The sequence below is a fragment of the Babylonia areolata genome, chromosome 29, assembly GCF_041734735.1.
Source record: "Babylonia areolata isolate BAREFJ2019XMU chromosome 29, ASM4173473v1, whole genome shotgun sequence".
Lineage (NCBI taxonomy): Eukaryota > Metazoa > Mollusca > Gastropoda > Neogastropoda > Buccinidae > Babylonia > Babylonia areolata.
The window spans coordinates 20,848,163-20,863,532 of NC_134904.1; the positions used below are offsets into that span (position 1 = coordinate 20,848,163).

Genomic DNA, 15,370 nt, shown 5'->3' on the forward strand with positions numbered 1-15,370 from the left:
TCATGAGGTGAAATGGTTTTATATGAATAAAATATCTGCATCCACATTCGTATGTGTCCATACCATGAATGTATGTTGTCATCTTGGGCTGTCAAAATAGAAAATATCCAAACAGTTTTGATTTTGAGAAATTGATTTCTTTCACTACTAATCTCTCTCCTCTCCCCCTCCCACATCAATCTGGGGGGAAAATAAGAAGAGAAAAAAGCAAACTCCTGTGCATACAGGCATTCCTTCTCTCTCCTCTCTCCTTCTTTTTTTCTTTTTTTCTCAAGGCCTAAGCGCGTTGGGTTACGCTGCTGGTCAGGCATCTGCTTGGCAGATGTGGTGTAGCGTACATGGATTTGTCTGAACGCAGTGACGCCTCCTTGAGCTACTGATACTGCTTCTCTCTCTCTCTTCAGACTGATACAAACAGATATAACTAGCAGTAGGTAATTTGGTGATATTTAGATTTGGAAGTTAAGATGTGTGCCTTTCAGATACTTGTTTCAAAATCTATGATGAATGCAAAGCATCAGTTGGTAGGCCACAGGGTTTGTGTGCTTACGTTTTGGGGTATGTCATATAACCATTTGTTAATTATTGACTATCACATGCTCCTGGCACACTTGAGATTATAATTATGCTCCTAGCACATGTTATTCACACACACACACACACACACACACACACACTTGCACATGTAAATGTCATTACGTTCTTCAGGACAAGAACCAAATCCAGAGTTATTATCTAACACAAAAACTGTTGAAATGTACATGTGCACAACTTTATTTGTACGTAAACTTCTGACCAGCCTTCATAGGGATGAGATACTGATCTCAAGAACACACACACACACACACACACACACAAACGCACCCACACACACACACACACACACACACACACAACACAACACACACACAAACACACACAACAAACAACACACAAACACACACACACATACCATGCTCACACTTTCAGAGAAAGACACTTCACTATCCTTTTTTTTTTTTTTCAAATATGAAAAAAAAAAAAAAAAAGAAAAGCAACTGCCACCAAAACTGAAAAAAAAAAAAAAAAAAAAAAGTTAAAATGTGAACACAGAATAATCCCATGTCTGCAATGACAAAGGTTTCCTTCGTTTCTCTCTCTATCTGATGACTGCCTGTAGCCAGGCCAGATCTATACAGCAAGATATAACGCAAAGAAAGGGGAAAAAAACCAACAACAAAACACAACATGAACATCATATCACCCTCAGTTGTTGCTGCTTTTTTCCCCCCCAACAACTGTAAATTCACTCAAGTTTTCACAACCATCAACTCACTCGATGAAATAAAACTAAGAGCGTCCCTAAACCACCCAAGTCCCTAACATTGACCACAAATGAGACCCACACCATCAACTCATTTCCACAAAGCTTTATCCTGGCATTGCTCTTTTTAAGCAACGTTCAGGAAAAAAAAGTCTCCAACCCACACCACCTATCTCTTCTTCCTAAACCCCAGGCTAGCTCAAAAAGCTGAGCTCTCAACGGCGCCAGCTGAGCAGGCGAAGGGAGGCGATCACTGATTCATGATGCTCAGCTCCTCCTTCTCCCTGTGGCGGGAGATGGCTGCCACGATCATCTCCAGGAACTTGTTGAAGCCGTTGCGAACTGAGTCTGGGTCCTCCTCGATGTTGGTGCTGACGCGAGGCATTTTGGAAAACCCTGAGGCTGGAATTTGTCACACGCAACAGAAAATTAATCAGCATGACAGAAACAGCATCGTTACTTTAATGTACGTGCACACACACACACACACTTATTTATTTATTCATTCATTATCTATTTACTTACTATTTATTTATTCATTTATTTATTTATTTATCTATTTTTTGTTCTTTTATCTATTTTTCATTCATATATCTATTTATTTATCTATATAATTATTTACTTATTTATTTATATGGAGAGAGACACCACTTTAAAGTCAAACAATTCATATATATGTATACTGAAAATAAAATCAAACAGTTCGTCTATATCTTCTGCCATAACACAAATGCAGAACAAAAAAACGAGACAAAAGCAAAAAAACAAAAACAAAAGACAAACAAACAAAAACCCCATAAAAATGCTACTTCATTACCACAGAAGATAATTATGATTTATGCAAGCATTCCAGAGTTCCTGAAAAATCAGCACTCTGGTGAAGAAGAAAAAAAACAACAAGAGATTGGAACAAACAAACTAGGAAATGTTTTGGCTTACTTTGAGACTGTGCAGGCTGATACACAGACACAGTCCTCTACAGCAACATTTGTGCAGTTCAGCTGTATTACAGCAGCTGTTCATCAGCTTTCATAACAACACAGACTTCTCTGTTCTGAGAATTGGAGAGAGAAAAAAACAACACAAAAACAACCTAACTCATTGCCATAATTGCCTATGTATATAAATTTTCTATCTGTCTATTTACTTATTTATTCAAATTTGTTGCTTATAAATGAATATATAGATTTAATATAAAACAAATAATTTTTTTTTTAAGTTTTAAAAAATTAATAACTGAAAAAAAAAACAATTTAAAAAAATCTATTATCATTAAGCACTTATTTATCATTATTCATTTTTTAATTTTTTATTATAATTAAGCACCTCTGTCCTGCAATGCCCAAAAATGAAACAGTTTTTATTCATTCTTTTTTCTTTTCTTTTTTTTCCTCAAGGCCTGACTAAGCGCATTGGGTTACGCTGCTGGTCAGGCATCTGCTTAGCAGATGTGGTGTAGCGTATATGGATCTGTCTGAACACAGTGACGCCTCCTTGAGCTGCTGACACTGATACTGTTGCTTATAGCCAGCTAACCACAGATGGTCAATTAATCAAGAGCTGAGGAACTGTAAATACTGATAACAGGACCTGGATAAAAACACGTGGAATAGGAAATCAGACACAAGTTCTGTCACGCTCATGCACATTAACTAAGAACATGACCCTGACGCTGGCTATTCCATCACTTTTTCACCAGATGGTGAGAGGAAAATAACCTGAGCATAAACATAATGATACATAATACACACACAATGAAATATACTAAAACAGGCACACAAAACAACAAATATTACAAAAACACTGATGTGAAAGAGGGTAGGAGAGTAAATGATTAACAAACGATAAAAAGTGGAGAGAGTGGCCACCTTTTATTGTTTGTTTCACATAATGATGATCAGTTTTCAAGGTTCAATGAAATTTCCATAAAAACTTCTCTTTTTTTTCTCTTTTCTTTTTTTTTTATTTTAGAATAAATCAACAAAATAACATACCCCACAGGACACATATCAACAGAGTATACATATCAATCAACAGAACCCTTAAAAAGAAAGATTAGGTAATTAGCACCTTTCTCTCCTCATACACTTTTATATTCTTCCATAAACTTATGTATCATTCCATAGAATCTTTTTTTTTCTGTCTGATCAAATATTGTTAGCCTCTGTCCAATTTCTTTCTCTATTTTTCAACATGTTTATTTTTAACTACTGTAGACCGACATGTCATTAAGCACCTCTAAACAACACATAACCTGTAATAAAGCCGGCCCATCAAATGACAAATGCAAAATCAATGGACCAGCAAAATATAGCCTGGCAAATTAACATTCAAACACAAACCAAATTTAGAAATTGAATAATGATAAGAACAGTCGATCAGAACCAGAAACAACAACAAACATGAACGGTCAAATAATAAATCACGCAAGGACCAGTCACAATTATTTTAAAGATTTTTTTTTTTAACTTCAGAGTTATTGCAAATTTTCAAAACTTGAAACACCTTATCTCTCTAAAAAGTATCATGGCAAAAGAATGTCTGTGTCTTTACTAGAAGAAAAACTGTAAATATATGCTTACCAATGTCCACTTTTGTTTGCATGTTTTCTGAACATGTCTTTACATTGAACTTTGGGTTTTTCAGCAAGTACCCATTATATCATCATCACATACGTAAAAGCACATACCAGTATCAGAACATCATTTCCTGTAATCACAAAATAAATGTGCATATTCCGATCCACCACATTTTCACAGAAGTGATTTTTTTCCATTACATTCAAGTTTTCAAGTACATTGTACTTCTATTCCCTGCAAGTGTGGCCTGTGCCAACATTATGCTGTGATGGTAACAATCAATTAATCAACATTTCCAAAGCAATCATAAAAATAATAAAGCTAACAGTTTACGCATGCATGAAGTGCTGATAAACCAAACAATCTGCTGCCTATACAGTTCATTACCTGTCAGCTTCCGTGGTTTATTGAACGGGGAGGCTGGGAAAGCAGCCACAATAAATCAAGCTCAGGTGGAACTGTTCATTTCTATTGTTTTTATTCTATCTAAGGAAAACTTCCCCATTTACAAGTATACTTTTGGTCTCCATATAAATCCTTGTTTTTTAATACAAACTGAAATAAGAATATATACTGTGTCATACAGTTCTGATATTGTTATTACTATATTTTGTATCTTACTATGCAATTTAAAGTATGGCCACATATGTGTCGACTACTGTGAAGTTGATAACCTACAATTTATCGGATTCCTTAGACTGCGCCCAGCAACCTTATATTTGATCTTGATTCATTGATCTTTGCCAGCATGTTCCTTGTGGTTGTGTTATTATTACTAGTAGTAGTAGTAGTAGTGGTAGTAGTACTTCTTTTTGTTTCTGTGTGTGTGTGTTTAACAATGTAAAAATTGAATAAAAATGAAAAAAAAAAAGTATACTTTTACTCCAGATCCATGCATACCTGACTGTTCACAAGCAAATTCAAACCACAGCACTGAGCTAGAATGGAGTATTCTCATTCAGCTTTTTCAAGGATTTACTTGATGTGCTAACATGGACTAATTTTAAAATGGTTTGTTCATAGACCACGTTAGCGCTATTTGCATCTGCATTGGATCTTAGTATATTGATTGACTGCAAATCAACACGAAGAAACGCACTGACCAGACTGAATCTATGCAACATTACACTATTCTTGCTTCAGTGCTGACCATCCATGTGGCAGATCCATGTCTACACAACCGCATGAATGTAATCAACTCTGACAAATCTCAGCAAGTGATGTATTAACTGGACATCATCCTCTCACACTACATGCAGAACTCTCCTCACTCTGGCTCCTTCCATCAGCATGCAAATAAAAACATATGTATAAGTAAGTTCACACATTTCTGTCTTTATCTGTCACACACACACACACACACACACACACACACACACACACACACACACACAAAACAAACAAACAACAACAACCACACACACACACACAAATGAGTGTCCTTTCCCTCTCTCTCTATCACTTCAACAACAGTCTGCATCAGTTCCCTCCAACTTCCCACCTTAAAGATTAAAGGTCCAAAAACCTTGTACAGCCATAGGGGTAGTGAATTCATATCCACTGTGTCTAGGGTTTGGCACAGGAAGGCAGTGAATTCATATCCACTGTGTCTAGGGTTTGGCACAGGAAGGCAGTGAATTCACATCCACTGTGTCTAGGGCTTGGCACAGGAAGGCAGTGAATTCATATCCACTGTGTCTAGGGCTTGGCACAGGAAGGCAGTGAATTCAAATCCACTGTGTCTAGGACTTGGCACAGGAAGGCAGAGAATTCATATCCACTGTGTCTAGTCGCTCGGCACAGGAAGGCAGTGAATTCATATCCACTGTGTCTAGGGCTTGGCACAGGAAGGCAGTGAATTCACATCCACTGTGTCTTGGGTGTGGCACAGGAAGGCAGTGATTTCATATCCACTGTGTCTAGGGCTCGGCACAGGAAGGCAGTGAATTCACATCCACTGTGTCTAGGGCTGGGCATAGGAAGGCAGTGAATTCACATCCACTATGTCTAGGGTTTGGCACAGGAAGGCAGTGAATTCACATCCACTGTGTCTAGGGCTTGGCACAGGAAGACAGTGAATTCATATCCACTGTGTCTAGGGTTTGGCACAGGAAGGCAGTGAATTCATATCCACTGTGTCTAGGGCTGGGCACAGGAAGGCAGTGAATTCATATCCACTGTGTCTAGGGCTTGGCACAGGAAGGCAGTGAATTCAAATCCACTGTGTCTAGGGCTTGGCACAGGAAGGCAGAGAATTCATATCCACTGTGTCTAGTCGCTCGGCACAGGAAGGCAGTGAATTCATATCCACTGTGTCTAGGGCTGGGCATAGGAAGGCAGTGAATTCACATCCACTGTGTCTTGGGTGTGGCACAGGAAGGCAGTGATTTCATATCCACTGTGTCTAGGGCTCGGCACAGGAAGGCAGTGAATTCACATCCACTGTGTCTAGGGCTGGGCATAGGAAGGCAGTGAATTCACATCCACTATGTCTAGGGTTTGGCACAGGAAGGCAGTGAATTCACATCCACTGTGTCTAGGGCTTGGCACAGGAAGACAGTGAATTCATATCCACTGTGTCTAGGGTTTGGCACAGGAAGGCAGTGAATTCATGTCCACTGTGTCTAGGGCTGGGCATAGGAAGGCAGTGAATTCATATCCACTGTGTCAAGGGTTTGGCACAGGAAGGCAGTGAATTCATGTCCACTGTGTCTAGGGCTGGGCATAGGAAGGCAGTGAATTCATATCCACTGTGTCTAGGGCTGGGCATAGGAAGGCAGTGAATTCATATCCACTGTGTCAAGGGTTTGGCACAGGAAGGCAGTGAATTCATGTCCACTGTGTCTTGGGTTTGGCACAGGAAGGCGGGGCCCACTCCTCTCCCTCCGCCATTTTAATCTTCCTCAAACAAGTCAGGTACCCATTTACACCTGGGTGGGGTGGGGAAAATCACAGTTACATGCCTTTCCCCTAGGACACTACCCCCATGTTGAAACAGGGCCTCAAACCCTGAACACTAAGGTGGATACTGGATCAGATCCCAGCCCACTTTGCCTTTGAGCCTCCTCCCAACTTGTTGCGTGCGGTTCCCTGCAGATGGCTGCAGATGAAGTATATATATGATTTGGTATTGCTTTTACCTGGATTTTGGTATTGTGTGTGTTCCAGGTGTGCTGTTTACGTTAGGGAAATAAACACCTCAATTCATCTTACTAAAAGACCATGCTGTTGGTGCGAGGAGAGAGTGGAGTGTGCACCTGTCCTCTGCCTGTAATCCTCTACCCTGCCCCCTTCCTTCTACCCTTTAACATTGGAAACAAAACAACAAAAAAAGATGATTACCATATGCAAGGCATTTATTTTACGCCATCTTAACATATCTAAGACTCTACAGATTTTTCATATTTTCATATCACATGTTGAAATAAAAGTCCGTGCAAGTCTCACAATTTAACATCACAATCAAAGTCCACATTAAGTGACGCACCATGTTTTCTGCACACAAGCAAGATATAATAGTTCTAGGGTTAGTGGTTCACAAAACAATATACAAGGACATTAAATAATGGCACAATACTTTCACTCATAGGGTTATTGATCCATCAATATTGAAACTCATTCTAGGAAGAAAAAAACAAAAAAACTTACGCAACTCTGTCCGTACAACCTCTGAAGCGTTTGGCTTGTGATGTTCAAATACCATGCATCCGTTGATCTTCACAGACTTTTGTGAGCCAAAGAATTTGTACCTTCAACATCACACAACAACATCTACTGGCTTAGCTCTCTGCCACAAGTATAAAACAAGAACAGAAGAAGAAAGAGACATTTTAAAGGAAAAATCATTAAATACCTTCAAAATTTATTCCTTTTATGTTTTTATTAATTTCCTATTTCCCAAAAGATCACTCTAAGTTTTAGACAGTGCATTGTTATAAGGTATTAACAAGACTGGGATCTGTTCAGCAACTAAGCCCAATTTTATGCTGACTGAATATATATGTGTGTGTGTGTTTCAGTTTCTGGAAAAAATCAGTTCTCTGGAACAGCCCAGTCTTGTGTTCAATATTTCTGACGCATCTCTGCTTCCCAGAACTGCCTAAGACAGACACTTGCAACTGTACTCTCTGTTTTTCCCACTTTCTCATCATGAGTTCCCTGTTCCCTGACAGCAACCCTCACAGTTGTCTGTTCATGAAAAAAAAATTGCTGCCATCAACTTCATTCAAAACTCATTATCAAGGAAATTCAACAGAATTCACAGCATTTTAGATTTGAAATCAACATTTAAGATTTAAAATCAGCATTTAAGGTGGTTGCTGTTGTTTTGTTTAATGAGAATCTGAAACACAAAGCTGAACTGTAACATCTCCTGCATGCCTGAGTGTGACCAGCCAGGCAAGACGTGCAAGAACACTTTCAGTAAATTGTGACATCAGCTCAGCGTTTTGCCAAAAGACACAGCTTGTCAGCATCAACATTTCTTGTCATTGCCAACAGTATCACCGTCACTATTTCAATTAGCTTCGCCACAGTACTCTTTCAACTCTTTCCATCTTCCCAAACTGGAATGTGCGTCACACGACAGAATGGAAAATTTGAAATTTCTGAATCTACAGAACTGCATCATAATGACTTTACAATCATATAATTGCACTTTTGAACTATTTCTCTACTGAAAGCAACCAACTGGAACATATTTCTTTGGTCTGCATGTTGTCTGCAAAGGGTTTTTTTGACCAGACCTTCTGCACCTCATCAATGTCAAAGACTGAGATCTTCTGAAATGTTAAGTGCAGGAACAAGATGAAATATGACGGCAGGGTACTTTATGCTTCGACAATAGCTAACTCAATGTATTACTCATCTGTTTTATCAAAGTTTTAACAAAAATTTATTACCCAGCTTGAAAAAATAATTGTTGGAAGTTATCTGTTTGGGGTTTTTTTGTGTGTGTGTGGTTTTTTTGGTTTTTTTTGGTTTTTTTTTTTACTAACCCTTATAAATGGTTTGTCAGTTTGTGGTGAAAGGAGAGAAAACTGGTAGGGTGGAGTGGTTTTACCTTGAGTCAGTGACTGTTACTGCCTGCATCACACATTTACCTCATGCCTGATCCCACCACAAAGTAGTTTAAAAAAAAATAATAAATAAAAAAATAAAAAAAATAATTCTAATGAAAAAAGAAGAAGATAATCTTAAATAATCTGCAATAACCTCTCTGTTTCTGCTTCAATTTTTTGTCTTAGGATTGGAAACAATTTCTGCTTCCAAGATGAAGCACTTCATTAGTTTGGTTGCTGTGGAAACCCAAAATAGTAGCAGCATTGCAAAAGGCAATAATTTAGGGAAATTAAGTTATCACATTGATTCAAAGCATATAAATTGTACTTGTTGTTTGGTGAGGGGTGGGGGGTGTTATTGTTTTGGGTTTTTTGCTGATTTTTTTTGTTTATAGAGTTAGTCACAGACAGAAAGAGGAGATAGTCAACTACATGTTGAAATAACAGTTATAAAGTTTATATGTAAAACAACATCAATGTCAGTAGAAACATTTACAAGTATTGAAGCACATGGCAAATCTTTGTGCACATTTATTCAATGCGATAATGCACTGATCAATACTTTGCTGACGATAACGGTAACACATATACATGCTTTTTCACTTCTAACACTGATGGTATACATGAGTACATGTTGACACTTACGTCAAATACACATGGGCATACAATCTGGTGTGCATGCACACACACACACACACACACGCACACACACACGGTTCATACTCCCACATGAAATATTTACCAGCTACACATCTAAACAGCAATAAATGGCACTATCAAACACTTTATATATATATATATATATATATATAATATGACACAATCCACATTAATTCACACAATATAGTCTACCATCAAAACCAGCAACAACAATTTTGGACAATGATAACCAACAAAGCCACCATGCCCTGAAAACACTTGTCATCAAATTCACCCCCTCTTCAACACAACCTTGCTACCTTGGTAAACCTCATGCTGTCTCCACACACAACCCTATGTTACAACAGTAAGCAGTAACACCAAACCCAAGATCATGATGCAAGCACCTTGGGAGTCTACCCACTGACTGTGTGCCTGACTTACGGCCACGGCTCTTCACCCTTTCGGCGGCGGAGGGGATGTGATGGGCAAAGCAAACGCAGCGCTTTTGCTTCAGCTTGGTCAGGGCCAGGGTGATGTGAATCCTTGGGAGCCATCCGTGAAGAGGAGCGTTCTTTACATTTTTGTGCAAATGTTCTACAGTATCTTTGTTCTGCAGTATTTCTATCTGGGTATTATTTGGGGATTCTTACAGATGGCTTTGTTTTTGTTGTTGTTTTTGTTGTTGTAACTGTGCTTTGTTTTTGTTGTTGTTGTTGTTGCAGTTATAGTCAGGTCAGGTCTCTACCTGCCACAGGTACCATGTAACCCTGTGCTACCTGTCACATGCGGGCAGATGGAGCTCGACAGCCCGGGAAGGCAGTCCATCTAAGACAAGGAAAAGTCTGAAGTAAAACCCATGAAGTGCTAAGGAATGCAGGACAGTCTCGACATGCATTGACCCTGGGTCCATGGCCATGTCCTGACTTTCAGTAGCCGCGCCCCCGTGCCTCCGAGGAAGGTTTTTGAGCCAGAGGCTAGGACAAGGACAGTCTGATATAAAACCTACGACCTGAGGACCTCACTGTCACCGTCCCAGCTTGCTAGGCTATGGCAGATGAACCACGGGTGTAAAGGGTGGGGCCAGTACTGCGCACACTGCACTCCACCTAAAAATTCCATTGCGCAGGCTTGAAGGACACGTCCACGTCCGCGCCACTAACTGTTGTTGTTGCTGTTGTTGTTTGTTGCTGTGCTTTGTTTTTGCTGTAGGGCCAGTGATCTGAATCCTTGCAATTTGCAATCCAACCATGAAGATGAGCATTTTTTACATTTTTGTCCACATGTTCTATAATATCTTTGTTCTACAGTATAGTTATCTGGACATTGTTTGTTGTTGTTATTTTTTTGTTTTTGTTTTTTTTTTCTTTTTGCTTGCTGATTGCACAAGTTCCACAGTATCTTTGTTCTACAGTATTTTCATCTGGGTATTCTGTCCTTGTTTTTCTTACTGATTGCTTTGTTGTTGTTGCTGCTGTTGTTGTTGTTGTTACTATGCTTTGTTTTTTTTGTTGTTTTTTCTATAGGGCCAGAGTGATCTGAATCCTTGCAATCCCTTCATGAAGATGAGTGTTATTTACATTTTTGACCACATGTTCTGCAGAATCTTTATTCTACAATATTTTCATCTGGGAATTGTTGTTATTTTTTCCCTTGCTAATTGCTTTGTTATTGTTGTTGTTGTTGCTATGCTTTTTATTTTGCTGTTGTTGTTACCACGATGGCTGTCATTATCATTACTGTTGCTGCTGCTGCTGATTTGGTCATTGCTCATCTTGGACTCCAGTGCCCATTCTTAGACCTTCTTCGACAAGGAAAATTTTATAGTGTGTGTGTGTGTGTGTGTGTGTGTGTGTGTGTGTGTGTGTGTGCATGTGTGTGTGTATGCATGTGTGTGTGTATGCATGTGATGTGTGTGTGTGTGTGTGTATGCATGTGTGTGTGTGTGTGTGTGTGTGTGTGTGTGTGTGTATGCATGCATGCATGTGTGTGTGTGTGTGTGAGCATGTGTATTTGAACCAGTGTAAATATATTTTTTTATGTTCACTGAAACTAATTCTTTACTTCAAACGTAAGCTCAAACAAACAGAAAAGAAGATCAAGTCAAAAAAACAAACAAACCAACCCCACAGGTCCTGAATGTACATTCTGTTTAAAATCTAAACATGTTAGAAACCAGATATCGTTGCTCTTCTTCTTCTTCTTCTTCTTCTTCTGCGTTCGTGGGCTGCAACTCCCACGTTCACTCGCATATACACGAGTGGGCTTTTACGTGCATGACCGTTTTTACCCCGCCATGTAGGCAGTCATACTCCGCTTTCGGGGGTGTGCATGCTGGGTATGTTCTTACTTCCATAACCCACCGAACGCTGACATGGATTACAGGATCTTTAACGTGCGTATTTGATCTTCTGCATGCGTTTACACACGAAGGGGGTTCAGGCACTAGCAGGTCTGCACATGTGTTGACCTGGGAGATCGGAAAAATCTCCACCCTTTACCCACCAGGCGCCGTCACCGTGATTCGAACCCAGGTCCCTCAGATTGAAAGTCCAACGCTTTAACCACTCGGCTATTGCGCCCGTCAATCGTTGCTCATCTTCACTCAACTAAATTAGTAATGATTAATCTTTATCAAGATAATCCAGATATTGAGGAAGAAAATGTTTGCTTTATCTGACGCTCTGTGTGTGGAGGATGGCGGTGGTGGGGGTTGGGGGAGGGCTAGCTAGGGTGGACGTGGAGAGATTAAATTTTTTATTTATTTTTTTTTAAAGAGCAAGTGTACAAACCATTTCTCCAGATCTTGATCGTGGTTGGGCTGATCAGGGTTGTACACAAATATAACTCCCATAGCGTCCTGCGTGATGGCGGGCCAACATGCCTCAAACCTGCAACACAGTGCGTTAAACATTTCTCCCTCCCCTAAAACACCTTTTTCTTTATTACATTTGACTATTTCATCGTACAAATTTCAGGTAGAAAATAATGTACTGGTTAAACTTAAATTTTTTTGTAGCTGATTTTTCTTATTTACTTAAGATACTATTTTTTTCATTAATTCTGCAAAGATGTGGGGTGAAAAAAGTTTTTAATCAACTATTTTGACAAACATCATTCATGATCAATATGTATCTACAGCCAATAAACATTTTCTTTCAATGCTTTTGACAATGTTATACTCTATGCATTATAACCATTTCATTTCTAAAGCATCTGACAGTTTAATGGTGTAATGGTGCTGCCGGAGAGAAGTAACAGTTCAAGTGTACAGTTTACCATAAAACAACTTTAAAGGTTCCATCTCAACTGCGGATGAACTATCACATAAATAGTGTAGATATTTCATACAGTGGTGTACAAAATTAGCCATAAAGACTAACATAATCTAAAAATCTTTTAGCACTTCTATCAACTTAGTATGTGTACTTTTTGTCACTGATTTAGATTTAGATATATATATATATATATATATATATATATATATATACAAAAACAGAAGGAAATATAATTTCATATAAAAAAAAAATCATTAAAAAAAATAAAACAACACTGACCCAAACTGCAGACATTGGTTTGAATATCAACAAATTCCATCAAGCATTGGACATCTAAGATGTTTACAGCAGCTGAAGGGAAACTTGTATTTTATCATAAACAAAAGTAGCAAAATGAAATCTCTACTGGCTGACAGTCAACAATCACTTTCACTTCAAAACCGTAACAATACAAGCTTGTCGGCTCTGTGCATGTGTGTGTGTGTGTGTGTGTGTGTGTGTGTGTGTGTGTGTGTGTGTGTTTCTTTCTTTCTTTAGTTTGACATCTTCTCACTGGTAAGTGATATTAGATGGGGTGAGAATGGAGGGGATAGGGGTAGTACAAATATGTGTGTGTGTGTGTGTGTGTGTGTGTGTGTGTGTGTGTGTGTGTGTGTACTTATGTGTGTAGGTGTAGGTGTTTGCATGCATGCACACGCATGAATGCACATGCCAGTGTGTATGTGTGTGTGTGTGTGTGTATGCATGTGTGTGCATGCTTGCACATGTGTGAATGTACATGTGCAAGTGAAAGTACTACCTTGACAAATGTATGATATATGTGTGCGTACACAGGCATACATGCAGACATCCAGAGTCGCATGTGTGTGTATGTCTCTGTCCACGCATGATTTGTGTGCTTGCATTATATATGTTGTGAGGAGACAGACCTGCAGGGTGCCTGAAACCAGGGCTGACCAAAGAGACAGGGGACTTACTTGTTGTCACCACTGCAGTCCCACAACTCCACGTCCACAGAGGAGCGCCCAGGTACTGAGAGACCGTTCACCTCAAACTCCAGGATTCTACCAACATCATGCAACACAGAAAGAAAAAGTATATTCAAATTGCAATGGAGAATGTCAGATAAACATATGTACAGAAATACCTAGCTATCTACCAATTATATTTGATTATGTACACATACATGACCTGACAAAAACTGAGAAAGAGAGAGGATTAGAGAAAGAACGACAGACACACAGATGGGCAGACAAACATACAGACAAGCAAGCAGACAAACAGACTGACAGACAGATGACAAGGACAGACAGCCAGAAAATGAGAGAGAGAGAGGGAGACTCAGAGAGAGAGAGAGATGACATGGCAGCAGATTGTGAAATTACTAATAATAATAAGCTGGTGCATATTTTTCTTTTCTTTTTCCCCATTCTGTAGCTAAACTCAACACAAAAGTGTGAACACTGTGCAAGAGAAATGCCTCATATGGACAAAAATACACATAATATCATTCTGTTGCTGCTTGCCTTGCTTAGGTAGAACCAGAGGGCACTTGGCTGGATACACAAAGGGCAAAGTGGCACACTAAAGCTATGACCATGATATGACTGCAGCAGATAAGGTTGTGACTATGCATTGGGAATTAAAGTGCACGAGTGGTTTGTGAACTGCCACTATGTTGGTGGAGTTGGGCAGCAGAAAAAAAAGGTTATAATATATGACAGAAATTACAGCCATTGTTTGTTGTTGTTGTTGCTGTTGTTTTATCTACTATCCATTAAACTCACACATAAATGTCCCATTGGTTTTACACATACATACACACACACACAATCTCCTCTCTCTCTCTCTCTCTCTCTCTCTCTCTCTCTCTCACACACACACACACACACTCACACACACACACACACACACACACACAGATGTAGATTACCTCACACCCTGAGTTGGGCGGTAGTCACCTCCAGATACTTCTGTGGCATCAGCCAGAAAATTGCAAATCACGGTCTTGCCACACTGTTTTGAAAATATTCAAATCAAGATTCAGTTTTTACGTTTCTTTCTTCTGGTTCAGTTCTGCACCCTTATCTGTCTATCATCCAAACAGTCCTTCTCTAATGAATTGATTACCTATTTATCTATGACATTATATCATGAAATAACAACAAAAAATACCGCATTTCATTTGCATTATTTGTAACCAAGACATCCAAAAAACATTTTTAAACTGCATCAAATATCTGTGAACTTAAATGTAAGGTATGATTAGCCTATTTCATTATCTTTAATCGCTACTCCTATTACCGCTTCACTACAAACTTTGAGTAACTGAAAGAATGTTTACCCTTTGTTTAATAATACCACTATCGCTGCACATAAAAGCCCTTAAAAATGAATTTATACAAATATAATCTGCTCCAAAGTTAATAAACATATAACTATACCTGGGTGGGTCCTACACAGAGAATTTTTACTTTGGACATGATCACTTAAGACTTAGACAAGCACCAA

The 15,370-nt window shown here is 39.0% G+C and overlaps 1 protein-coding gene across 3 annotated transcripts in view; it reads right to left on the reverse strand.

Annotated features, from left to right (window-relative positions):
- Positions 1-850: 850 nt before the first annotated feature.
- LOC143274759 (uncharacterized) overlaps positions 851-15,370 on the reverse strand; it is a 33,037-nt gene continuing 18,517 nt past the window's right edge. For all 3 annotated transcript variants that reach the window (XM_076578678.1, XM_076578677.1, XM_076578680.1), the window contains 5 exons: positions 14,793-14,875; positions 13,837-13,923; positions 12,374-12,472; positions 7,531-7,631; positions 851-1,705 (listed from right to left, as the gene is read on the reverse strand). In XM_076578678.1, the coding sequence (XP_076434793.1) occupies positions 1,554-1,705; positions 7,531-7,631; positions 12,374-12,472; positions 13,837-13,923; positions 14,793-14,875 (522 nt within the window). In that variant the 3' untranslated portion in view covers positions 851-1,553. The remainder of the gene's footprint in view (positions 1,706-7,530; positions 7,632-12,373; positions 12,473-13,836; positions 13,924-14,792; positions 14,876-15,370) is intronic.